General features: G+C 39.3%; 2 protein-coding genes across 9 annotated transcripts in view; one reads left to right on the top strand and one right to left on the bottom strand.

Moving 5' to 3' along the window:
* Positions 1 to 7,871, bottom strand: part of PAN3 (poly(A) specific ribonuclease subunit PAN3) — a 135,353-nt gene extending 127,482 nt beyond the window's left edge. For all 8 annotated transcript variants that reach the window (XR_011506840.1, XR_006532479.2, XM_014843829.3 and 5 more), the window contains exon 1: positions 7,295 to 7,871. Coding sequence is in view for 6 of the 8 variants with exons in the window: in XM_014843829.3 (XP_014699315.2) it covers positions 7,295 to 7,724 (430 nt within the window). In the remaining 2 variants the exon portion in view is untranslated. The remainder of the gene's footprint in view (positions 1 to 7,294) is intronic.
* Positions 7,872 to 8,227: 356 nt separating this feature from the next.
* Positions 8,228 to 22,883, top strand: part of FLT3 (fms related receptor tyrosine kinase 3) — a 120,587-nt gene continuing 105,931 nt past the window's right edge. Inside the window, exon 1 of the mRNA XM_070520450.1 lies at positions 8,228 to 9,117. The gene's annotated coding sequence lies outside the window, so the exon portion shown is untranslated. The remainder of the gene's footprint in view (positions 9,118 to 22,883) is intronic.

Genomic DNA, 22,883 nt, shown 5'->3' with positions numbered 1-22,883 from the left:
ATTTCTGTAAACCTGGAATTTTTAATACTAGAAATATAATTTAAAACTAGCTTTAGAAAAATAAGAACAGTATATTTATTTTTAAAGAAAAAGCAAGTGAGATACCAAAAGAGATATCAAAAAAGGGAGAGCTTTTTTATGGAAGAGGACGGTTATCTACACGCCAATTAACTCAGCCAAGATCTGTGAGATCAGCATAGCCTTCTCTATGCCAAAGTTAATCTGCTGCGTGGTCAAGTGTTTTTAAAAGTTGCCGGGAGGGGAAGAGGAGGAAATCTAAGGATTAAACATGAAATACATAGCTTGCTTTCTAGAACATAAACATTTAGAAAATACAGAAGCATTTTAGAGTTGACAGGATTTTGGACATCAAGTACTCCATACCTCATTCTCCTTTTTTTTTTTTTTTTTTCACAGATAAAGAAACATATTTTCACATGTACTAAATGACTAGCCTAAGATAACTGCTCTCTTCCATTTGGACAGACAACCACAGTTCAAAAGTTATTTTGTAAGAGAGAGCACTAAAATCAAAACCTCAGGACCCTCAGTCCAGTAGTAATTCCTATATACTGAATGGAGACTCAAATGCTGTACGTACTGATTTGTTAACAACTGCATGACAAGAGTACAGAAAAATATTTTATCCTATTCCATTTGTATAGTTTTGGCTCACTAAACTACTTTATAAACAGGATATAAAGTAAGTTACTATGGAAACACAGTTGTGATGAGAAATACCGCTACAAAATTGGTGTGTGTGCATGCATGTGCTACATACTAAACTGTTTCCCCCTAAAATTCATGTTTGAAGCCCTAACCCCCAAAGTGACTGTATTTGGAAACAGGGCCTTTTAGGAGGTAATTAAGGTTACACACAAAAAAACTATTAATAACGATTAATCTTGGGCAATAAGATGAGGAGAGTGGTTTACTTTGACTTTATACATTGCTGTTCCAAGGGAAAGTTTTACAAGTTTTTGACTTTTATAATTTAAAAACTAAATTAAATAAATGAAAATCAATCCTAAAATAAATAGGTAAGTAAAAACCAAATATTCAAATCTGTCAATAAATGCTCCTTAAAATCCCAGCACAAACTTTTAAAATACCATGTCTAGGTACCGTAAATGTTCACAGCTTTGTATACAAAAGCAGACATGCCTACTGAAAAGTGAACAAAAAATGCTGCTCCAAAATAAAGATGGATATAAATTTTCCAAGTTAAAAAAAAGGAAAAATTCAAATTCAGCAATAAAAACAAACTAACTCTCAGGGCCAGCCCGGTGGCATAGTGGTTAAGTTTCCGCTGTGCTGGCCTGGGGTTCACAGGCTCGGATCCAGATGTGGACGTAGCACTGCTCGTCAGGCCATGCTGTGGCAGCGTCCCACATAAAACAGAGGAAGACTGTCACAGATGTTACCTCAGGGCCGATCCTCATCGGGGGGGAAAAAAAAAGCTAACTTTTGATACACACAACTTGACTGAATCTTGAGGGAATTATGCCAAGTGGGGGGGAAAAAAAAAAGATAATCCCAAAAGGTTACATACTATATAATTCCATTTATAGAACATTCTTAAAATGACACAATTATAGAAACTGAGAGCAAATTAGGGGTTGCCAGGGATTGGGAGGGGAGCAGTTACAAAAGGCAACTTGAGAGTGACAGAACTGTTCTGTCCTGACTGTTGCCAGGCACACAGACACAGATGATAAAATTCCATAGAATTAAATACACACATGGGCACACACACTAGTGCAAATTAGACTGGGAAATCTGAATAAGATAAGTGGATTGTATCAATCAATACTGAGTGTGATACTGTACTATGGTTATGAAAGATGTTACCACTGGGGGAAACTGAGTGAGGGGACAACAAACGTTCTATTATTTCTTAAAACTGCATGTGACTCTACAATTATCTCAAAGTAGAAACAATTAAAAAAGAAAAACTCTATGAAAGGACAAAAAGAGGAAGATATTTTGTTTTCTTTTGGCAATCACTTATCTTCTTACAGGGCCATTTCAAATGAATTTTCATGGAAAGAAGTGTTTTACCTGTTAACTGAATCTTACCTAGACTTACATTAGTACACTCAGCCCCCCATATTTTCGGGTTCCGCATCCATGGATCCAACCACAAGCGGGTGGAAAGGCCTATGATGGTTGTGTCTGTACTGTACACGTGCAGACTTTTTTTCCTGTCACTGTTCCCTAAACAATACAGTATAGCATCCATTTACCTAGCATTTACATTGTATTTTGTAATATAAGTAATCTAGAGATGATTCAAGTATATGGGAAGATGTGTGTAGGTTATATGCAAATACTATGCTATTTTACATAAGAGACTTGAGCATCCAAGGATTTTGGTATCTGTGGGGGTGCTGAAACTGATCCCCCAGCGGATACCAAGGGACGACTGTACATCCCTCTTTGACTATTCCTCATAACACTCTGAGTTTTCCTCAGAAAACTTATGAAGACCTAATATTATCTTATATATGTGTCTAATCCCCACTAGAATGTAAACTCCATTAGGGCAGAATTTCGTTTCATTCAATGTATTCCTATCACCTAGATCAAAGCTTGCCACCTTGCAAGCACATTATTAAACGAGTGAAATGAATGGTATTACAAATAAAGTCTTTGTTATCCACTTTGTGTGTTGTCCAATAAAAATGTTTAAACTTATACCAGCTACCCAAATGGCAAATTCCTAGTACTCACTTTCCTGCCAGCTGATATAGGTTTGTGAGATGAAAAGTGTGATCCTGACTTAAAAACAGTTTTGCCACACACATTATACATTCCAAAGTTAGCATACAAACTTCAAGTTACCCACTACTTTCTTCCATTTGGACAGACAACTACAGTTCAATAATCTGTAGCTATTTTACTGGTCTTGAAAGTATACTCTCAAAAACTGGAGGAGGAAAGGAAATATACAGGTTAAGTATAGACTTATTATTAATAATATTCAATAACAGAAGCAACTAAGACTGAAACCTCACCAAGTATCAGGCAACGCACTGATAGTGTCACGTGCAATCCAATCACAACTCTGAAGTAGGTACCACTATTACTTCCGTTGTTTGTTTTTTTTTTTTAAAGATTTTATTTTTCCTTTTTCTCCCTAAAGGCCCCCGGTACATAGCTGTGTATTTTCAGTTGTGGGTCCCTCTAGTTGTGGCATGTGGGATGCCGCCTCACCATGGCCTGATGCGCGGTGCCATGTCCGGGGCCAGGACTCGAACCGGCAAAACCCTGGGCCACCGAAGCAGAGCACGCAAACTGAACCACTCAGCCATGGGGATGGCCCCTATTACTTACATTTTTAAAATGAGAAACACTGAGGCTTAAAGTCTAAAAATTGGCCCCAGATCACAAAGTAGTAAGTGAGAGAGTCAGGATTCCATCTTAGACATGTCTTACACCAAAGCCTTCACTACTAACTAAATTAGTAGAACTAAAAAATAAGTCTATTTCAGTAAAATAAACAAACCTACTGGGTTTCAAATAACGTACATAAAATACAAATATTGGTATAATAAATAGTTTACCTGCTAAAAATTGAGCACCTTGAAGATTTAAAGTCTAGCTGAGATTATAATTACATCATTAAAATGCCAATAATCAATCTTTCAACTGAACCCAAATCAAACCACACTTAAGCCTTAGAAGATGCCAAGTCCAACAGAAATATGCAACGTCAAAAACTTAAAGTAAATGCTTTTTTTAAAAAAAAAACAAACATTTACCAAACAACAATCTTGAATGCCGAGAACATGTTTACTACCACATTGCCAGATAGTAAAGCTGGAGTATGAAAATGTAATACTCGTATCATACAACAAATGAAAGCAAGCAACGAATCCAAAGTATGGTTCCTTTACCAGACGGAAACATCACTGCAACTCAAATGTACTAAGAAGAAAAAGGCTTTGTGCTTCAGTTTTCCAATGTGTGCAAAATAAGGATAAAATGTGCTCTTTAATTTACCTCTAAAGTTTTAACACGATCTGAAGCACTAACAAAAGAATTCTGCAAATATAAAGTATACTAAAGCAAGGGTCAAAAAGTCAAATACCTAAAGAAGCCAGGCATACAAAAGTCCCCCAGTCAGGGAGTGAGGCAAAATGGAGAGTCTTGCCCCCTCAACAGTCCTAATTCCAATACAAAGAAGAGTTTCCCTTCAAAGGAAACCAGATGTCCGTATTTCTATATTAAAACTGATTTTTTTAAATGTTGTCAACTAATTCAATCACAATCCACCCACATGCAAATTAAAAACACAAAATTATACCATAAATTTTAGCCTCCAAAATGGCTAAAATTTTAAGACAGCTAATACCAAGTGTTGAGAGTGTGGACCAAATGGAACTCACACCACCACTAGAGTAATGTAACTGTGGTACAATCTCTTCAGAAAACTGTTTAACATCTACTAAAGCTGAACATATGCATACCCTGTTAGGACCCAGCAATTCCACTCCCAGGTTAGCCAACAGAAATGCTTAGACTTGTTCACCAAAAAAAAAAAAAAAAGTTCAAGAATGTTCAAAACAGTGCTCTTCTTAACAGACAAAACTTGGCAACATTCCATTGCCCATCAAGAGTAAAATGAGAAAACAAAATGTGGTATATTCCTACAATGTAACACCATACAGGAACTACAGAGGCTATTCCTACATAACATGAATGGATCTCGCTAATACGCCAAAAAAATAAAAAGAGTACAAACCACAGGATTCCACTCCTATAAAGTTCAAAAAAAGTACAAAAAAGTGAAAAAATGAATCCAGAGTGTGAGAATGTAGTGTCAGAAATCAGTACTGTAGTTACCTTTGGGGAAGGGTCGTGACTGGAGCCGGCAAGAGCAGGACTTCTGGAGGTACTGATTATGTTCTGTTTTTTCACCTGAGCGCTGGTTATAAGCTATGTGTTCATCTTGTGAACATTCTAAGCACTTATAATTTGTACACTTTTCCCCAAGTATGCATACTTCAATAAAAACTTTTAAAACACATAGAAGATACCATGGAGCCCAAACAAAATATTTCTGCAGGCAGATCCAGCTTACCAGAGCAGATAAACTTATGACCTCTCAGGTAGTCTTACATTTAAAGAAAAGCAAAGAAAAAATTAAAGCAAAATAAAATTGTCTCAATGATGCTACATGATTAGGTCAGCAACTAACAAAAATTTTTAATTTCTCCTAATAGCAATACCTCTTGGAATGCATCACCTATTTTAATTGCCTCATATACTTAATTAACAAACAAAGCCTGTCTCAAAGATATGGTTAGGAATGCAATAAAAGGTAGAAAGTTGACTAAAAATTAAACAATTATGTGTAAAAATTCAAAGCAGTCATTAACCACCAACACAAACCTCTTCCCTGCTTCCTGAGCAACTTTACTTGCCACTCACTGATAGAAAGCAATTTTATTTCATCCGTAGGAGCTCACAACCTAGGTACTGAGTTACTAAGAAGCCTACAGGAGAAAAGAGAAGCCTTAGGCTTCACCCAGTCAAGTTAAAGCAAGTCCTACAGAATCCAAATACGTCACTCAGCTATTTACTCAAATAACTGTTAAATGACTGAATGTTAATTTTAAAATGGCTTTTTAGCATTAACCGCCTGTCCTCTCAAGACCCTATATCCCAATTACTTTCCTTTTCTGAGATGTGAAATGCAAGTTTGAGCAACTGCTAGTATTTTTCCTCCACTCCCATCTTCACCTGTTTATATCCTGTCCTATCTTTCACGTCTCAAATCTACTACCTTTATGTATTAGAAAACCCTAGAAAGATCACATATTAAACCGAATACCAGCATTTTTGAAAGGACTTCTTTCTGTAGGTAACAAAACTACTGTTCAGTTTCATTGCTTACTAATCAAACATTACTCTTAGATTAATCTGAGTCACAACTCACACATCCAGCAAAAGTTTATGTTGAAAATGCAAATTTGCTGCTCAAAATTCCACCCATAAAGTAAGCACTTTTTACAAAACATTTTAAGCTACAAATTAATCTTCTTAGCATGTCAACCTCATCGAATACATCTGCATTAAAGTCAAGACCATCACTGCAAAAGAAACAAACTTTTTTCAAAAACACACAAATCTCTGGCAAGACACTTAATACTCTTCATAGGGCAAACAAGTGCTAAAACATCAAGCCAAGTTCGTTTATAGTTTAAAAAAAAAAGAAAAATGTTCTGACATCCTATTGCCTATCTGACATTAAATTGCCTATCAAATTATTTTAAGATCTAAAAACTATTTAGAATTTCCAAGAAAGTAGGCCTTTCCCACTTGGTTTAGAAATGCTCCTATAGTCAGAAACAAAAAAAGAAAATCTGACACGTGTTCTACTTTTTCCTCAAGGGCAACATTCTGTAAAATAGATTACACTTATAATTGTAAGTAAACTCCACTCAAAAACTAAAATGTTGCAAGTCAAGAGATAATAACAAATAACTAAGAAAGACGAACAGCCCTAAGATATCCAAAATCAAGGGCACACAAACGTGTGCTGCACATGACACGCTTTCAAGGCTTCATGCTAAGAGTCTGCTTGATACAAAGTTGTAGAAGACAGGATCCCTACTGACACCCAACAAATTTATTCTAGCTTTCAGGAAAACTGTGTTGAAATGCAAGTCTTCTGAAATTCCTACTCTAAACCCTAGACTAAACCTAAGCACACTATAAAGGCTGCTATCCGTTCACTCCAAATCCTTAGAAAGCATTTCCTGCCTAGAAAACCTTTCTCCCGTAAGCCTTATCCAAACTTTTTCCGTTCTTTCAACCTACTCTAGGAAGCCGTAAGCCCGCCCTCACCTCCCGCCCCCTACCCACACGCACACCCACTGGGGAACCTCCACACTCGGTGGACTCCACCGCACACGGGCACGCAGGACACATGTGCCTGCAAACCCAACCCCTTTCCACACCCCCGGAAACGACACCCCCTTTATCACACACCGCACGCCGCAGCCCATCCCCCTTCCTCCCCGCCCCCACTCACCTCACCCCAGTCCACCCACCCACGTTCTCGGGAGCCCAGCCTCCCCTCACTCCGCGGCTCGCCGCAGGCTGCGGGCAGGGGAAGCAGGAAGCAGGAAGCAGGGCCCGGGCCGGGCCGGGCCTAGGCCTCTCAGACCGCCTAGGAAGGTGAGGAGGGGAGCCCGCGGGCCAGGCACGGCGGCAGGGCCTCCTCTCGCCCCCTGCGGCCCCCGGCCTCCCCTCCGCCGCGGCCCCCAGGCCGGACCACACTCACTTGCCAACCGCGGTCCATCGAGTACTCCGCCGCTGCCTCCTCCGCTGGCTGCGACGCCCGCCCCGGGGCCCCCCAGGTCCGGCTTCTTGGGCCCCGGGGGCGGCCCGGCTCCCCCGCCCGGGACGGCTCCGGGAGGAAAGCCGGCCCCAGGAGCGCCCGCCAGAGCCAGGGGGACGCTGTTGCTATGGAGGCCGAGGCCCGGGGCAGCTCCGGCGGCCGGGTCCTCATGCAGGAACTGACACTCCTCCCCGTAGAAGCAAGTCTTATCCTTAGCGTAGTAGCGGCAGTACTTCAGCTTCACTCCCGCCGCCGCCCCGCCGGGGACACCCCCGACCCCCGGCGGGGCCACCACCGCCACCGCCGCCGCCAGCGAGGAGGAGGAAGAGGAGGCGGCGGCCGAGGGGGGCGGGAGGCCGCCGCCACTGTTCATGGCAACGCCGCAGCCTCGTCTTCCGCTGCCGCCCGAGGAGCCGCCGCCGCCGCCGCCACCATAGACCGGGGAGGGAAGGAAGACGCTGCCGATGCCGGATAAAAGCCTGGGCGGGTGGGTCTGTCCCGCTGCGGGAGCCGGAGCCGCCCGGGGAGAGGGGGGGAGGGGAGGGAGGAGGGGGTAGGAAGGAGGGGAGGGGAGGGGGAGAGTTGGGATTCTCACTCACTCTCTCGTTCTCTTTTCTTAAAGGGGCCGCGCGGGACGACGGGGTGGGCGTGCGGACCCACACGGGGACTTCGAGGGCGCGGGCTAGGAGAGGGGGAGCGGCGGCGGCAAACGGGTGCGGAGGGCGGAGAGGCCGGTTTATTTTTAAATTCTGCCTCCACTCGCTCGCTCGCGCGCTGGTTCCTCCGACTTGTTTATTCCATTTTCCTCTTCCTGAGACGGCGGTCGCCGCTGCGCGTGCGCAGAAGCGCGGTGGCTTGTGGGTAGCGGGAGCGCGAGAGGAAGCCTGGCCTGGCGTCGGGCCCCCGGGGCATCCGCGAGCCGGCGGCGGTTGGCGTCCGCGATGGCCTTCCCAGAGTCTGATTCGGGTGGTGGAGTTCTCACGAGACGAATACCTTCCTCTTTTGCATATCCTCCTACTTATAAAGCCAGACGTCGTTTTTTAACTGAAAAGACAAAATTAACCGAGTGTGAAGGGCCATCTTGAGGGGCCGCACCGGGGGACGAAGCCCAAGCTCTCGCTTGGTTGGAAGAATAGTTTCATTCTGTGTGCCACAATTCCTCTCCCTTTTTTTCCTCCTCCCAACTCTTTCCTTCCACTTGAAGGTGATGAGAACTACAGGACTGATTACCTTGAGTTCTGGGCCTTTTACAAAAATCTGAACCAAAAAAGGTTGATTTCGACAAGCCCCCTGCTCAGCGCCGCACCTGTTTTCTCTATATTTATGTTACTGAAAGCCTCAGTAAAATATTATGAAAAATAAGATGCCACCTGGGGACAACGTTGCCTAGGCAGCACTAGAAGGTTTCATTTATAAATGTACTACGTTGCTTTTCTCCAGTCAGCCTAGACTTGATTGGAGATTAATTTTTAAAAAGATAGTTTTTCCCTCAGCTGTCTCTGGTGTTTTGCTCTGCTATATTGAAAAAAAAAAAAGGTTTTCAGGAATTTTAAAGAATTGCCATGAAGGGGAATGTAGTTTTAACGTTTCAGTTTTTCTCGTCTGTAAAAGATTTTCTCAAAAAGGCAGTGTCGCAGTTGTGAGGGGGCTTGTTTATTGGCAGTATCTAAGGAATTGTGGCAAACCAGAGGTCACGGAAGAGTGGATATAAGCAAGTGTACCACATTGCAGAAAGGGAAAAGTGGACTCCATAGACCACAACACTGGTAAGCCTGGTGATTTTCCTTAGCTAAATTCAAAAATAATAACATTGTATAATGCCTTTCTGTTTAGAAACATTTTCGCGTATTTATTTATTCAACAAATATTTATTAATGCACATTACGTGTACCAGGAAGTGTGCTAGGAGCTGGGGAAGCAAAAGTAAACAAGATGCAGTCTTGTCTGAGTTCACATGGCTTGTTTATCCCCTGGTTGGAGAGGCAAAAAGTACACAGGCGATTATAAACCAGTGTCTTAAGTGCTAACTTTGTCACATTGGCTATCAGAAGATATTAAAGATGGTAGTCTTCATAGAGAAAGTTGATACCCCAAAAGCGGAAGTTGAGAACATCTGCTTTGAATTCAGTACCCAGTGTTACTCTGGGTAAGTTGCTTCGCTTCTCTGTATCTTAGGCATGAAACAGATAAGAATAGTACCCACTGCATACATAAAGTATAAACTAATAATGTATTATGAAGTGTACCATGCTTACTAAGAATCGAGTAGGTTGTAGCTATTGCTATTAGTAGTATCGCTGCTAGTAGTAGTCACTGTATAAGAGTGTGGGGAAAGAGCATTCCAGGCAAAGTGAACAGCTTGTGCAAAAGGCCTTGAGGTGAAAGAGAGCTTAGGTTGTTAGAATAGTGGTAGTGGAGAATTGAGAAGGGACCAGAACACAAAAGTCCTTGTAAGGCGTGTTAAAGGATTAGACTTTTTCTTGAGAGCAATAGAAAATTATTACAGCATTTTACAAAGTTAAGTAGTAATATCATCAGATTTCCCTTTAGAAAAAAATTTCGATCCTCATAAGACCCCTATGAGGAAAGTAAAGAAGATGGATTATCACCATTTTGTAGATGAAGAAACTGAGTAAGGCTTGGAGTTACACAAAGTTACCAGCTTGTAGATTGCAAAGCCAGCACTTAAACTCAGGACTTCTAATTGCAAAACATGTGCTCTTTCCATTACACATTTTGCCGTTTCTTAATGAAAATACATGTCTTTTGATGGCTTGGACAGGAAAGTAGTGTCTGTGGTGAGACAATGGAAGTTCATTAATCGTTAAGTTCATGCCAAATTAAGCATATCATTCAAACAAACCTTTACTGAGCATCTACTGTGTATTATGTACCAAGCAAGTTCTGTGCTAGGATCTGCTATACGAAAATGTGTAAGATGTACCCTTTGTCCTCAAGAGTTCCTGGGAACTGAGGGAAATGTCAAAGGTAAAGTAAATCATCCATCAGTACCACATTTGACAAAGTTTTCTATTAAATCTTTGTGAACATGTTGGAGAAAAATAGGCTAACATACTACAGTTAGGTGACTTCAATGCTCTTTGATTAGTCATAATTGAAATGTTAATAAAACTGGCTTTGGAGCTCCTTGAACAATAGCCAAAGAATATCAATTGATCAATACTTTGCTGTCCTCCTTTGGACTCTGTTCTTAACCTATTTTTATGAAAAAAATGTTATCTGCTGCTTAGGTGAAGAAATATATAGCATATTTAGCAGATCTGCAACCTTTTGCAAAACGATTGGGGGTAGCTAATGCAATAAATGACAGATTAGCATTTGGAAATCTCCATCAGCTGGAAAAATGGACCAGTGCTAACAAAATAAAACCTGAATTAAATTAAGGGAAACAGAGCGAACAGGAGCTTTAATACATTGCTGATGATACACCCTCTCCTCCCGTCTCCCCAAAGCAAGTTGGTAATGTTTTTTCAAAAGCCTTTAAAACGTACATAGCCTTTGAGCTGTTAATATTCTACTTGGCAAGTAAATCCTAAGAAAATAACTATAAACAAGAATTTTTATGCTTCATTGTGCTCCTTGCCGTGTTGCATATGAAAGCCAAAGAAGAAAAAGTTGCAAAAAACCTAAATTCTAAAATCAAGGGGAATAGTTAAATAATGGCCTATCCACTGGAATATTATGCAGCCATTAAAAATGATGGCCATGAAGATGTACATTAGTGCCTATGATACAATGTAAATATTTAACATGATACAAAATTGTATATGCTATATTACTATAATGATGTAAACAATAAAAAACCTGATAGAAATAAAGACTAACTGCTTCAAAGCATTGACAGTGGTTTTACTAAGTTGGTAAGATGACAGAGTAGGCTTTTCCTATTTTCCTCTACTTCCCAAATTTGTATCATGAACATATATTATTTCTGTTTTAGAAAAATAAGCATTGAAATTTACTGTAATTTAATCTTAACCTTTTAATTCTGAGGAGTAAGTACATGGATGTTTGTTAAATTGTTCTCTGCATTTTTAGGGGTTTTTTTGTTTTCAAATAAATTAATTTTGTGAAGACAAACTGGACACTCAGTGTTCCCATTTCTTCAAATTTTCACTAGTCTAGTGTTTCTCAAAGTCTATTTCATAGAAGACTGGTTCAACAGTATATTAATTAGTATTATACAAAGAAAGGTTTTATTGTTGAGAAAGTTTGGGAAATACTGAGTTAACTTTACTTCAGGTCTTTTTCAGAGCCTTTAATATATTGATATGCTATAATTCTCTTAAAGCAGGATATAAAATGCAGAATTTACCAAATTTTTTTTTTTTTTTATCACAGAACACTTTTTTCTCTAGTCATCTTGTGGAGTTAGTGTTCCTCGAACATACTTTGAGGAACCTGTCCTAGTCACCTGCTGTCTCATTTCCCCTATATAACCTATTTTAAAATTTGTCCACATTCTTTAATTGGCCCCATCCCAACCCTTCAACCTTGCTTTCTACTTCATACATCCATAAGAAGAAAACATTGTCCTAACTTATTAGAGTACCTTCTTCTATCTGCGACTAATCCTGTCAGTCACACGCTGAACTCCATTGCCTAACGTTTCCTCAGGAATCAAGTCATTCTCCATCCAGTATCTTCTGTTTTTTGACTCTCCTCTTAGTATATGACTATGTAAAGTCTCTTATTTAAGTAATTTTTAAAGCATCCATTCCTTTCTATTGTGAACTTTTTGTAATCATAAGGAAAAATGGTTCTTTGTTTGTTTTTAAGAACATCAGGAACAAACACTGCTGGTAAGAGGGCTAACTGATACAGCCACTTAGGAGGGCAATTTGGCAATATATAAAATTTTTAAATATCCATACCCTATGACCTAAAAATGCCACTCCTTCACCACTTTGGATCCCAGGTGTGAACCTCTGCACTGCTTATCAAGCCATGCTGTGGCAGGCGTCCCACATATAAAGTAGAGGAAGATGGGCACGGGTGTTAGCTCAGGGCTAATCTTCCTCAGCAAAAAGAGGAGGATTGGCAGATGTTAGCTCAGGGCTAATCTTCCTCAAAAAAAAAAAAGTCAAAAATTGCCACTCCTGGTATCTACCATAGAAAAACACTTTTATACTCAAGGAGGCATGCATAACAATGTTCATTTGAGGCGTTGTTCATAATAGTAAAATTAGAAATAACCTAAATGTACACAGAGAGATGGATCCATATGTGCCATTATTCTCTAAGATCTATTGTTGAATGAAAAAAACATGATGCAGGTAAATGTGTGGATTATAGCACTTTTTATGTAAAATAATTAAAATAGATTTCCTACAAGGATATATACAAGTGTATACAGACAGGACTGGGAGGATGAACATTAGGTTGCTAACAGGATGGGGATTGGGAGTAGTGATCAAGGGGGACTTTAGCTTTGTCTGTAATGTTTCAGATTTACAAGAGGACTATATGTCTGCTTTACTTAGATAATTGAAATTTCATTTTAAAAAAAGAAAACCCTCACTTCTCATTAGTTTCCTTCTTTTGACCTAATTTCTCTTCACAGGCAATTTTTTAAATCATCCATAACCAGTCTCTTCACTTCCCATTCATCCCTTAATCAAGAATAATCTCACATTTGCCCTTGCTTTGTTAATTTTTTTTTTTTTTTGCCAGAGCCACCACTGATATTAGTTAGCAAATTTATTACGTATTTTGCAGCCGTTTTGTAATATTCAACAGTATTAACCATTTTCACAGCACTCCTCTCTCCTGGCTTCCAGTTACCCCTTTCTCTTGTTTTCCCTATGCCTTTTTAACCCCCGATAGGGTTTCCAATGCCTCTGCCATTCAATGCTGCCTGCATGGTAGGCCTTGCAGAAATATTTGTGAAATATATTTCAAGTAATTATTATAATTCAATACAATGCGTGAGATATCCTCTGAGCTTTAAGTTTGTATTGTGAACACGAAATGTAATGTTAATGAGACAAAAAAGTATACTAGATCAAGAATTAAAATAACTGGTTTGACGGGCCTGCCTGGTGGTGTAGTGATTGAGTTCCTATGCTCCATTTCAGCGGCCCAGGGTTCACAGGTTCAGATCCTAGGTACGGACCTACACACTGCTTGTTAAGCCATGCTGTGACGGCATCCCACATAAAATAGAGGAAGATTGCCGCAGATGTTAGCTCAGTGACAATCTTCCTCAAGCAAAAAGAGGAAGATTAGCAACATATGTTAGCTCAGGGCCGATTTTCCTCACAAAAAATAAACAACTGGTTTGAAATCTGGTTTTTACTACGTTATACCTGTGTGGCTTGTCTCAAGTCTCTTAACCTCTCTTAGCTTCAGTTTCTTCATTTTCAAAACAGAAATAATATCAACTTTATGAGGCTGTCTTGAGGATTGAATAATATAATCAGAACCCCATGGAGAAAATAATCTCTCCGCCACTAAGTAAAGTTTTTATTTGCAAAATAATTTTAACCACCTTTCCGTGTAAAAGGGATTCTACTTCTGAGAACTTCATATTTTATATTTTATTGCCTTTAATATTACTTCCTTTAGCGCTCTTTCTCATGCATCTCTCTACTTATATGATGATGGTGTCAGCAATTACTGTAATGATGCCTCAAATTCCGTAGTGTTTCACAGCTTACAAAAGCAGCCAGGTGTGTTTCTTGTTTCTCTCCTCAACAATCCTGTGAAATCTTAAAATGAGAATATTATTTTAATGTTGGGAATCTGAGATTTTGAAAAGATCTATAAGGTTCTATGACTTGCCCCAAAATAAGTCAGCTTAGACTTTTTAAACTCCCATGTTCTAGGACCTTTCTCCTAAACTACAACCATCTTATTAGGGTTTGTGTCTTTTCATTCTGGATTTTCCTACTGTTGCCTTCAATCTACCTCAGGATTAAATATGGACTCCTCATCTTTCATTGAAATGCATTAAATCCATATTCTGTTATCTTAGATTCTCAGTTAAGATATCCCCCAAGCAAGTCTGGGGTTTTGAAACCTGTAATTACACACTAATAGAGAGGGAAGGAGAGTAACTTCCTAGATTGATTATGTGTGCTCTAGCAGTAATGTTCACAAATGCAGTTTTCTTCCCATTTTTGGATGGAAGAAATGTGAGGTATGATGGAATAATGGGATTTTTTTATGCTTCACCTGATAATCTAAATGAATATTACTTTCCAGGTAGTCACCTTGGTAAAAACTAGGCTCATTCTAAATTATAACATGTTTTTGAGATTTACTTAAGCACCTTAATCACATTTCTAAAATATCCTCATGATACAAATCTTCATTCTTTAAGGGAATATTTGATTTTTGGAAATGACCCAAAGTTATCAGAGCCAGTTGTAATAAATGATGAAAATTACTGAGCAGGGTCATGTCATTTGTGTTTAAAAATTGTGATATTAATATAAATAAAACCAATATTCTTGTGTGATTCTAAAGCTGGTGCTGAAAATAGTTTCATAAAAACAATGGCAACATTATTAGAATGTAAATGAATAATCTTCCCCTGTGACTATAGTAGGTGTTCTACAAGGAAACTATTTATTTGGTATATAGTCCAATGTATTTGCTTTTTGGAAATATCTAAAGGTCTTATTTTTCACACACTTCATATCTCCTAAAAACATTTTATAGGCAACTGCCTGCTCCTGTAATAGGGCTATCTCTTTAGGAAAGGTGCATTCTTGAGTATGCATTACTAAAAATAAATCTTCAGTCAACTCCAAGTCATTTTCATGCTAATGTAGATTACATCCAAAACTGCAAATCTATAAGTTATATTTGCCTTGGGCTATAGTGTGAGGATTACTTTTTGTCTGGGTGACCTCAGGCAACATTCCCCCAGCAACCGATTGCTAAAGCTAATGTTTAATTTGTATTAACTACCAGTAATTGGGAGAACTTCACATTTTCTGAATGGTTCCTTTTTGTGTTAGTGATAGCAGCCTGAGTTTAAAAAATTATTCCTCAAAGATTTGAATGTTAAGACCTGAAACCATAAAACTCCTAGAAGAAAATATAGGCGGTACACTCTTTGACATTGGTCTTAGCCACATCTTTTCGAATACCATGTCTACTCTGGCAAGGGAAACAAAAGAAAAAGTTAACAAATGGGACTACATCAGATTAAAAAGCTTCTGCAAAGCAAAGGAAAACATGAAGAAAATGGAAAGACAACCCACCAACTGGGAAAAAATATTTGCAAGTCATTCATCAGACAAGGGGTTGATCTCCAAAATATGTAAAGAGCTCATACAACTCAACAACAACAAAACAAACAACCAGATCAAAAAATGGGTTGAGGATATGAACAGACATTTTTCCAAGGAAGATATACAGATGGCCAACAGGCACATGAAACAATGCTCAACATCACTAATTATTAGAGAAATGCAAATCAAAACTATGGTGAGATATCACCTTACACCAGTCAGAATGGCTATAATTACCAGGACCAAAAAAAAAAAAAAAATGTTGGAGAAGATGTGGACAAAGGGAATGCTCATACACTGCTGGTGGGAATACAAACTGGTGTAGCCACTATGGAAAACAGTATGGAAATTTCTCAAAAAGTTAAAAATAGAAATACCATATGATCCAGCTATCCCACTACAGAATATTTATCCAAAGAACTTGAAATCAATGATCCAAAAAGATTTGTGCACCCATATGTTCATTTCAGCCTTATTCACAGTAGCCAAGGTATGGAAGCAACCCAAGTGCCCATCTATAGATGAATGGATAAAGGAGATGTGGTATATATACACAGTGGAAGACTACTCAGCCATAAAAAAAAGACAAAATCGTCCCATTTGCAACAACATGGATGGACCTCGAGGGTATGATGTTAAGGGAAATAAGCCAGACAGAGAAAGACAAATATTGTATGCTTTCACTCATATGTGGAAGAACACAAATACATGGATAAAGAGAACAGATTAGTGGTTACCAGAGGGGAAGGGGGGTTGTGAAAGGGATAAAGGGGCACATACGTATGGTGATGGATAAAAATTAGACTACTAGGGGTGAGCACGATGAAGTGTATTCAGGAATTGATAAACAATAATGTACACCCGAAATTACACAATGTTATAAACCATTATGATCCCAATAAAATTAATTGGAGAAACATTCTCCCTCAAGACAATCTAGAGTGGCAACTACATGTGGACAAGTTAGAGTTGACTGTTTTTGAGACCCAGAAATGGAATTTACTGCCTTTATATATATTTCTTACATATTTGTAAAGCTGTGTGTCATTTTATGCTCGTAAGTTCTGCTGTACAATTCTATACATGGTTATTAGCAGCTGCCTAGTGTTAACCTGTTTTGACAAATTTTTGGTACACTAAAAACAATAGCCTTCCAGTAATTCATAACTGCCATGTTGAAAGATTTTTTAATGTATCTGTGACCCTCTGCTATAAGAGAGTCTTTCATGAGTGTCATTATACTTGTATATATTGTGTAGATTTTTGAGTCTTTGTGGTAGTAAAAGCAATTTGCTACGTTTCTTTACAATTTTTCAAAGGACTTAAAGACTTTCATTCTTATTATGTTCCTGTGAGTTATGTTATAGGCAAATAAGATTTTAATACTAATTGTACCTTGGAAATAACCCTGATAATGAACTATATCATTGTTATCATCCCATACAGCTACCACCAGCCTTGTAGAGATGCCTTTAACTTCGCAAAGCCCACTGCCATCATTTCTGCTGGTTGAGCACCCCTACTCCAGAAGATCACTTCAATATTTCTACTATGTGCAATGCCCATTATTGGCATTGGCCCATTATTATCATTTTAAATCTGATAGTTCTGTATTAATAAATAATTTTACTATTTCAGAAATTAGATACTTGTTTTGGTGCAGATTTTCTAGTTTATACTGTGATAAAAAGCTTTAAATCAAGAGATTTGATTTATTGTAAATCAAGAGACTATATTTTAAAGCAGAAATCTTTTTTCTTCTTCTTCTTCTTCTCCCCAAAGCCCCCCAGTACATAGTTGTATATTCTAGTTGTAGGTCCTTCTGGTTGTGCTATGTGAGACACTGTCTCAGCATGGCCTGATGAGTAGTGCCATGTCCGCACCCAGGATCTGAACCAGCAAAACCCTGGGCTGCCAAAGCAGACCTGGCAAACTTAACCACTCGGCAATGGGGCCAGCCCCTAAAGCAAAAACCTTAATAAGATATGTCATTAGTAAGGTTAAAATGAAGCTCCTGGAAGCAGGAAACTGTGTCTTTTGCGTTCTGTTAACCCCCTCACATTACCTAGTATAGAGCAAGTATCTGGGTACTACAGTTTATTTAGGATTTGGATGTTTGCCTAAATGCAAACAAACAGAAAGCAAGAATGAGAATATTAACATCAGGTATAGAAAATTAAGGCCACAGCGTTAAGTGTGAAAAAAGAGGAATATTATGTAAAGATAAAAAGTATACTCCACAAGATAATAATCTTAATAAACTTCTATGCACCAAATAATTTTACTGAATGCAAAAAAGCAAAAACACCTAGCAATACACGAACTTGGTTAGAATCTCACACACACTCACAATTATGATGGTAGAGTTCAATAAACCTCTTTCAGAAATTAACATGCAAAAAAGCAAGGATATTGATATATTAGTAATATAATCAACTGGCTTGGCTTTTAGCCAAATATAGAACTTTATACTGTATTACCAAAGGATGCATTCTTTTCATGTAACTGTGGAAGATTTACAAAAATCAAACATATACTTGGGCATAATTTAAACCACAACAAATTTCAAAAGATAAGAATTTTATAGGGTACATTGTGTAAATATAATCCAATATAACTAGAAAACAGTGCTAAACATAAGACTGTAAAGCCCACCTATTTAGAAATTAAGAAATGTTTTTCTAAATACTTCCATTACCAAAGAGAAAGTAAAACTAAAATTATAAAAATCCAGAAGACAATAAAATGGAGTACATACTACATCTTAAAGCCAATACTGAGAAGAAACATATAGTCTTAAGTATTTTTATTATTAAAAAACAATGAATAGTACACAAGGACAAAATGAACCAACAGAAAGGAGAAGAAGGGAATGTGTAGTAAAGGAAAGGCTGAAATTAATGAAACAGAAAACATTAAAAGGTTTAATTAAGTAGATACCCTCCTTGCAAGTCTGATAATAGCAAGAAGAAAGAAAAATATGCATCACCAGTATCTTTGAAACACTTAGAGAAAATAACTGCCAATCTAGAATTCAGTGCCCAATGAAAATATCCTTTAAAACTGAAGATGAAGTTGTCGACGAAAATAATCCATAACCATTCTATAAATGAAAATTTGGGTGAGTTTATTCTGAGCTGAAATCTGAGGACCATGGCCCGGGGCCTTTCTTCCGGAAGGAAGAAAGGGCACCAAAGAAGTGAGGTGTACAGAGTGGTTATATACCCCCATACGGGACGTTTCACATATGATTGGAATGTCCCTCCCACAATAGTCATAAGATTGCCCTGTCAGCACAGCGCTTGATGGACACAGCAGGTAGTGGGTCTGCTCTCTCAGACGGCGTAGCAGGAGGCAAGTCTATTGTCTTGAGCTAGGTGGTCACAGGTGAGCGCAGCAATCAGTTCCTAGCCTAAGGAAAGATGCTTAATCCTTAAGGGAATGCCAACGTTGGGTGGGGGAGGGAAGTTGCACCTTTATCTCAAGGGCCTTTGTTCTTGCCATAGCGAATATCTAAAGCAGATATACCATGCATGCTCAACGGTCACGGTCAGGCCCTTTTGGAAAGACAAGGTCAGGCCAAATTAGGTTTACACCAAATGGCTTCCTCATATTCTCCAATATATCCTATTACTTGCCATTTTTATTTGTCAAAGTAAGGACAATGTCAGGCAAAATCAGAGAATTTGTCACTAGCAAACTCTCACTTAAGGATTTCAGATGGAAGGAATGAAGAGCAATAGCGAGGGTGAAATATGTGGGTAAAACCAAACAAATATGGACCATATAAAACAATAATGCCTTGTGGGGCTTTAAATAGATATTGAATTAAAACACATGGGAACAATAGCATGTAAAAAACGTAAGGGATGTAAGTGAAGGCCCGTAAGTCCCTTGCATTTTCAAAGAAGTAATAAAAGCACTGATTTATCTTAGACTTCAATAAATCAAAGATGCATATTATAATCGCTAGAGTAACTACTAAAAGTAAAGTGAAAGAATATATAACAACCTAATAGAAGGGGAAATAGAATAATAAAGTGATCCAAAAAGAATTGAAAGAAGAGAAAATGAACATAGAACAAATGGAAAACAAGTGAGATAGATTTAAATCCAAATGCATTAAACAAAAACCATCAAGCTCCAATTAAAAGACAAAGACTTTAAGCCTTTCCACTCTACCCATAGAGGGATCCGTAGACATTGTTCTGGGTTCCCACGGTAACTAAAAGGGAAACTTTCACAATGTCCATAGCCCTTGATGTCCTGCAAATGAAGGAGGAGAATGTGCTCCAATTCCTTGCAGCAGGAACCCACTTAGGTGGCACCAACTTTGACTTCCAAATGGAAAAGTACATCTATAAAAGGAAAAGTGATGGTATCTACATCATAAATCTGAAGAGAACCTGGAAGAAGCTTCTGCCGGCAGCTCATGCATTGTTGCCATTGAAAACACCCCTGATGATAGTGTAAAATCCTCCAGGAATACTGACCAACAAGCTGTGCTGAAGTTTGCTGCTGCTACGGGAGGCACTCCTATTGCTGGCCACTTTACTCCCTGAACTTTCACTAACCTGATCCTGGTAGCCTTCCTGGAGCTGTGACTTCTGGGGGTTACTGATCCCAAGGCTGACCACCAGCCTCTCACAGAGGCATCTTATGTTAAGCTGCTTACCGTTGCCCTGCACTCTCCTCTGCACTATTGGACGTTGCCATCCCATGCAACAATAAAGGAGCTCACTCAGTGGGTCTGATGTGGAGGGTACTGTCCAGGGAAGTTAAGCACATGCATAGCACCATCTCCCTTGAACACCCATAGGAGGTCATACCTGATCTCCACTTTTAGAGGGATACTGAAAAGATTGAATAAGAGGCAGCCCGCTGCTGGAAAGGCTGTGACCAAAGAGGAATTTCAGGGTAAATGGACTGCATCTGCTCCCGAATTTACTGCTACTCAACCTGAAGTTGCATAGTGGTCTGAAGGCATGCAGGTGCCCTGAGTACCTATTCAACAGTTCCCTACTGAACTCTGGAGTGCCCTAAAGGCAGGTCTGCAGCTCCCATGCCTCAGGCCACTGAATGGGTAGGAACAACCACTGGGTGGTCTCAAGCTATTCTTCCACAGACTCATAAAGAGAAACCAAAAGTTGAGGGAAAATAAACAGTTTCAAAAAAAAGCCTTTCAAGTTGGTTTAAGAAAAAAAGAAAACTGTATGTGTATCAAGGTTCAATCAGAGAGCACAACCACTATGAGTGATAAAGAATAAGAGATTTATTATTGAGATTAGATCTTACACAATCGGGGGAGTCTATACAATGCTGGTGTCTGCATCTAGTGCAGAGCTGAAGCCACTATGAATCAGCCTAACTAGCAGTGTGAAAGGAGTGCTAGATGTGAACAAGAAGAAAGGCAAACTGGAGCCTAAAAGGACAACTGGAATTCATGAGGACAAACTGGAACCCACGTCTGTTTCTCAGTGACTTCAGTGGTTGTCATGGCATTGTACATGTGCCTGGCCCAGAAGTCTTAAAACCTGAAAGAAGCTGAAGGAACTGCAGGCAGCAGTGCTTCCTCATATTGATAAGGTCAGCTTGCAGATCAGTGACAACATGTGCAAGTGGCCATAGTGCCTGGTGCCCTGCACTGGCTGCTGCTTCACTTCCACCTTCCAGATCACATACAAATTCCTCTCTTGGTCACCACTAACAAAGAACTGTACTGACAAATAAACTCTGCTAATTACAAGTTCCAGTTTAGCTAATTTGGCATGGTATAAAGCCACCACAGTAATGACCTGTCAACTTGGTATCTATGCACGCTTTTTCTTTAAACATTGTTAACTTAAAAATAATAGCAAAGTCATGCTTTCAGCTAAGATGATCAGCTAAGCTTCATAAACTTAAAACAAGCAGCCCTCCCCCAAAGGAGGATACAAAGTGTCTTTGTCCATCTTTGAGTGACACTGTGATTCACTCCTAGCTGAATCACACTCTCCTATTGATGTTCTGTAACTTAAATGCTATATTATAAGGTTAATTACTATTAACACAAATTATGTTAAATGGTAGAGGAATGGGAGGGGAGGGGGAAAAGTTGTCTAATATACACAAATATATTCAAATCAAAAGAAGAAATAATTATTCCAACCCTTGTTTCTGCAACTTAATCACATGGTCATGGGTGTTTATATTACTTCCTTCTTCCACTACCTATTCCTTATTCCCTTTGCTCTCCACAAGTACCCTTAGCTGTTCATGGCTCCTTGTGTGTTATGACCCGAACTTCCATTTCTGAAGTCTGGGCCTTTAGCAGTCCTGCCTGTATTGGGTAGTTGTAGTTTTTCCCTTGACTTTAATCACGAGGTAGGGGAGTACTCTGAGAAGTCCCAGGGGATCTCCTGCATTCCAGACATATTCCTTACCTATTTGTGTAGTAGCAATCCAGTTTGCCATTAATAATCAGGTTCAGTCACCCCAGCTACTACAATAATTTTCTTCTTTGATTTATAGGCATGAAAAGCTAAATACGGCCAGATTCAGTCTCAACTCCTAATTCAATGAATCAACTAACATATGCCCCCCAATACCAGTGAAAACAGGGTAATTAATACCTTTAAACCTAATCAGATGAGAGAACTAATTCCAGATAATCCAGAAACAATACAGATAACCCATATATAAGGTTCCATTCCGCTTCTGATTATCTATTGCTGAATAACAAATCACCCCAAAACTTAGTGGCTAGAAACAACAGTAGTCATTTATTTCTCCTCATGAATCTGCAATTTTTGTAGTGTTTGTCAGGAATGGCTCATCTCTTCCCCATGCAATGTCAGCTGGGACAGCTTTCCTGGGAGCTGGAGATCCACTTTCAAGATGTCTTACTTACATGACTGGCAAGTTGATGCTAGTTGTCATATAGGAAACCACTCAGAACTGTAGGCCAAGAGTCTCAGTTCTGCTCTGGGCTTCAACTTGAGCGTCTTGGGCTTCTTCACAGCATGGTAGCTGCGTTCTAAGAGTATGTGTCTGAAGAATCAGGCAGAAACTTCTGTGCCTTTTCTAACTGAGCCTGGGAAGTCACAAAGCACCACTTCCCCTACAGCTTAATCATGGAAGCAGGCACCTACTCACCCAGATTCAAGGGGTAGGGAATTAGACTCTAACTTTTGATGAGGAGGTGGTTTCTAGAAGAGCATGTGGAATGGGAGATATCGTTGAAGCCATCCCGGGAAAATATAATCTGCTACCTTAAAACTCAGGAATCA

This window comes from Equus asinus, chromosome 11 (assembly GCF_041296235.1).
Source record: "Equus asinus isolate D_3611 breed Donkey chromosome 11, EquAss-T2T_v2, whole genome shotgun sequence".
NCBI classification, from domain to species: Eukaryota; Metazoa; Chordata; class Mammalia; order Perissodactyla; family Equidae; genus Equus; species Equus asinus.
Note: the sequence above shows the minus strand (reverse complement) of the source record. Positions and strands in the feature narration are given on the sequence as shown.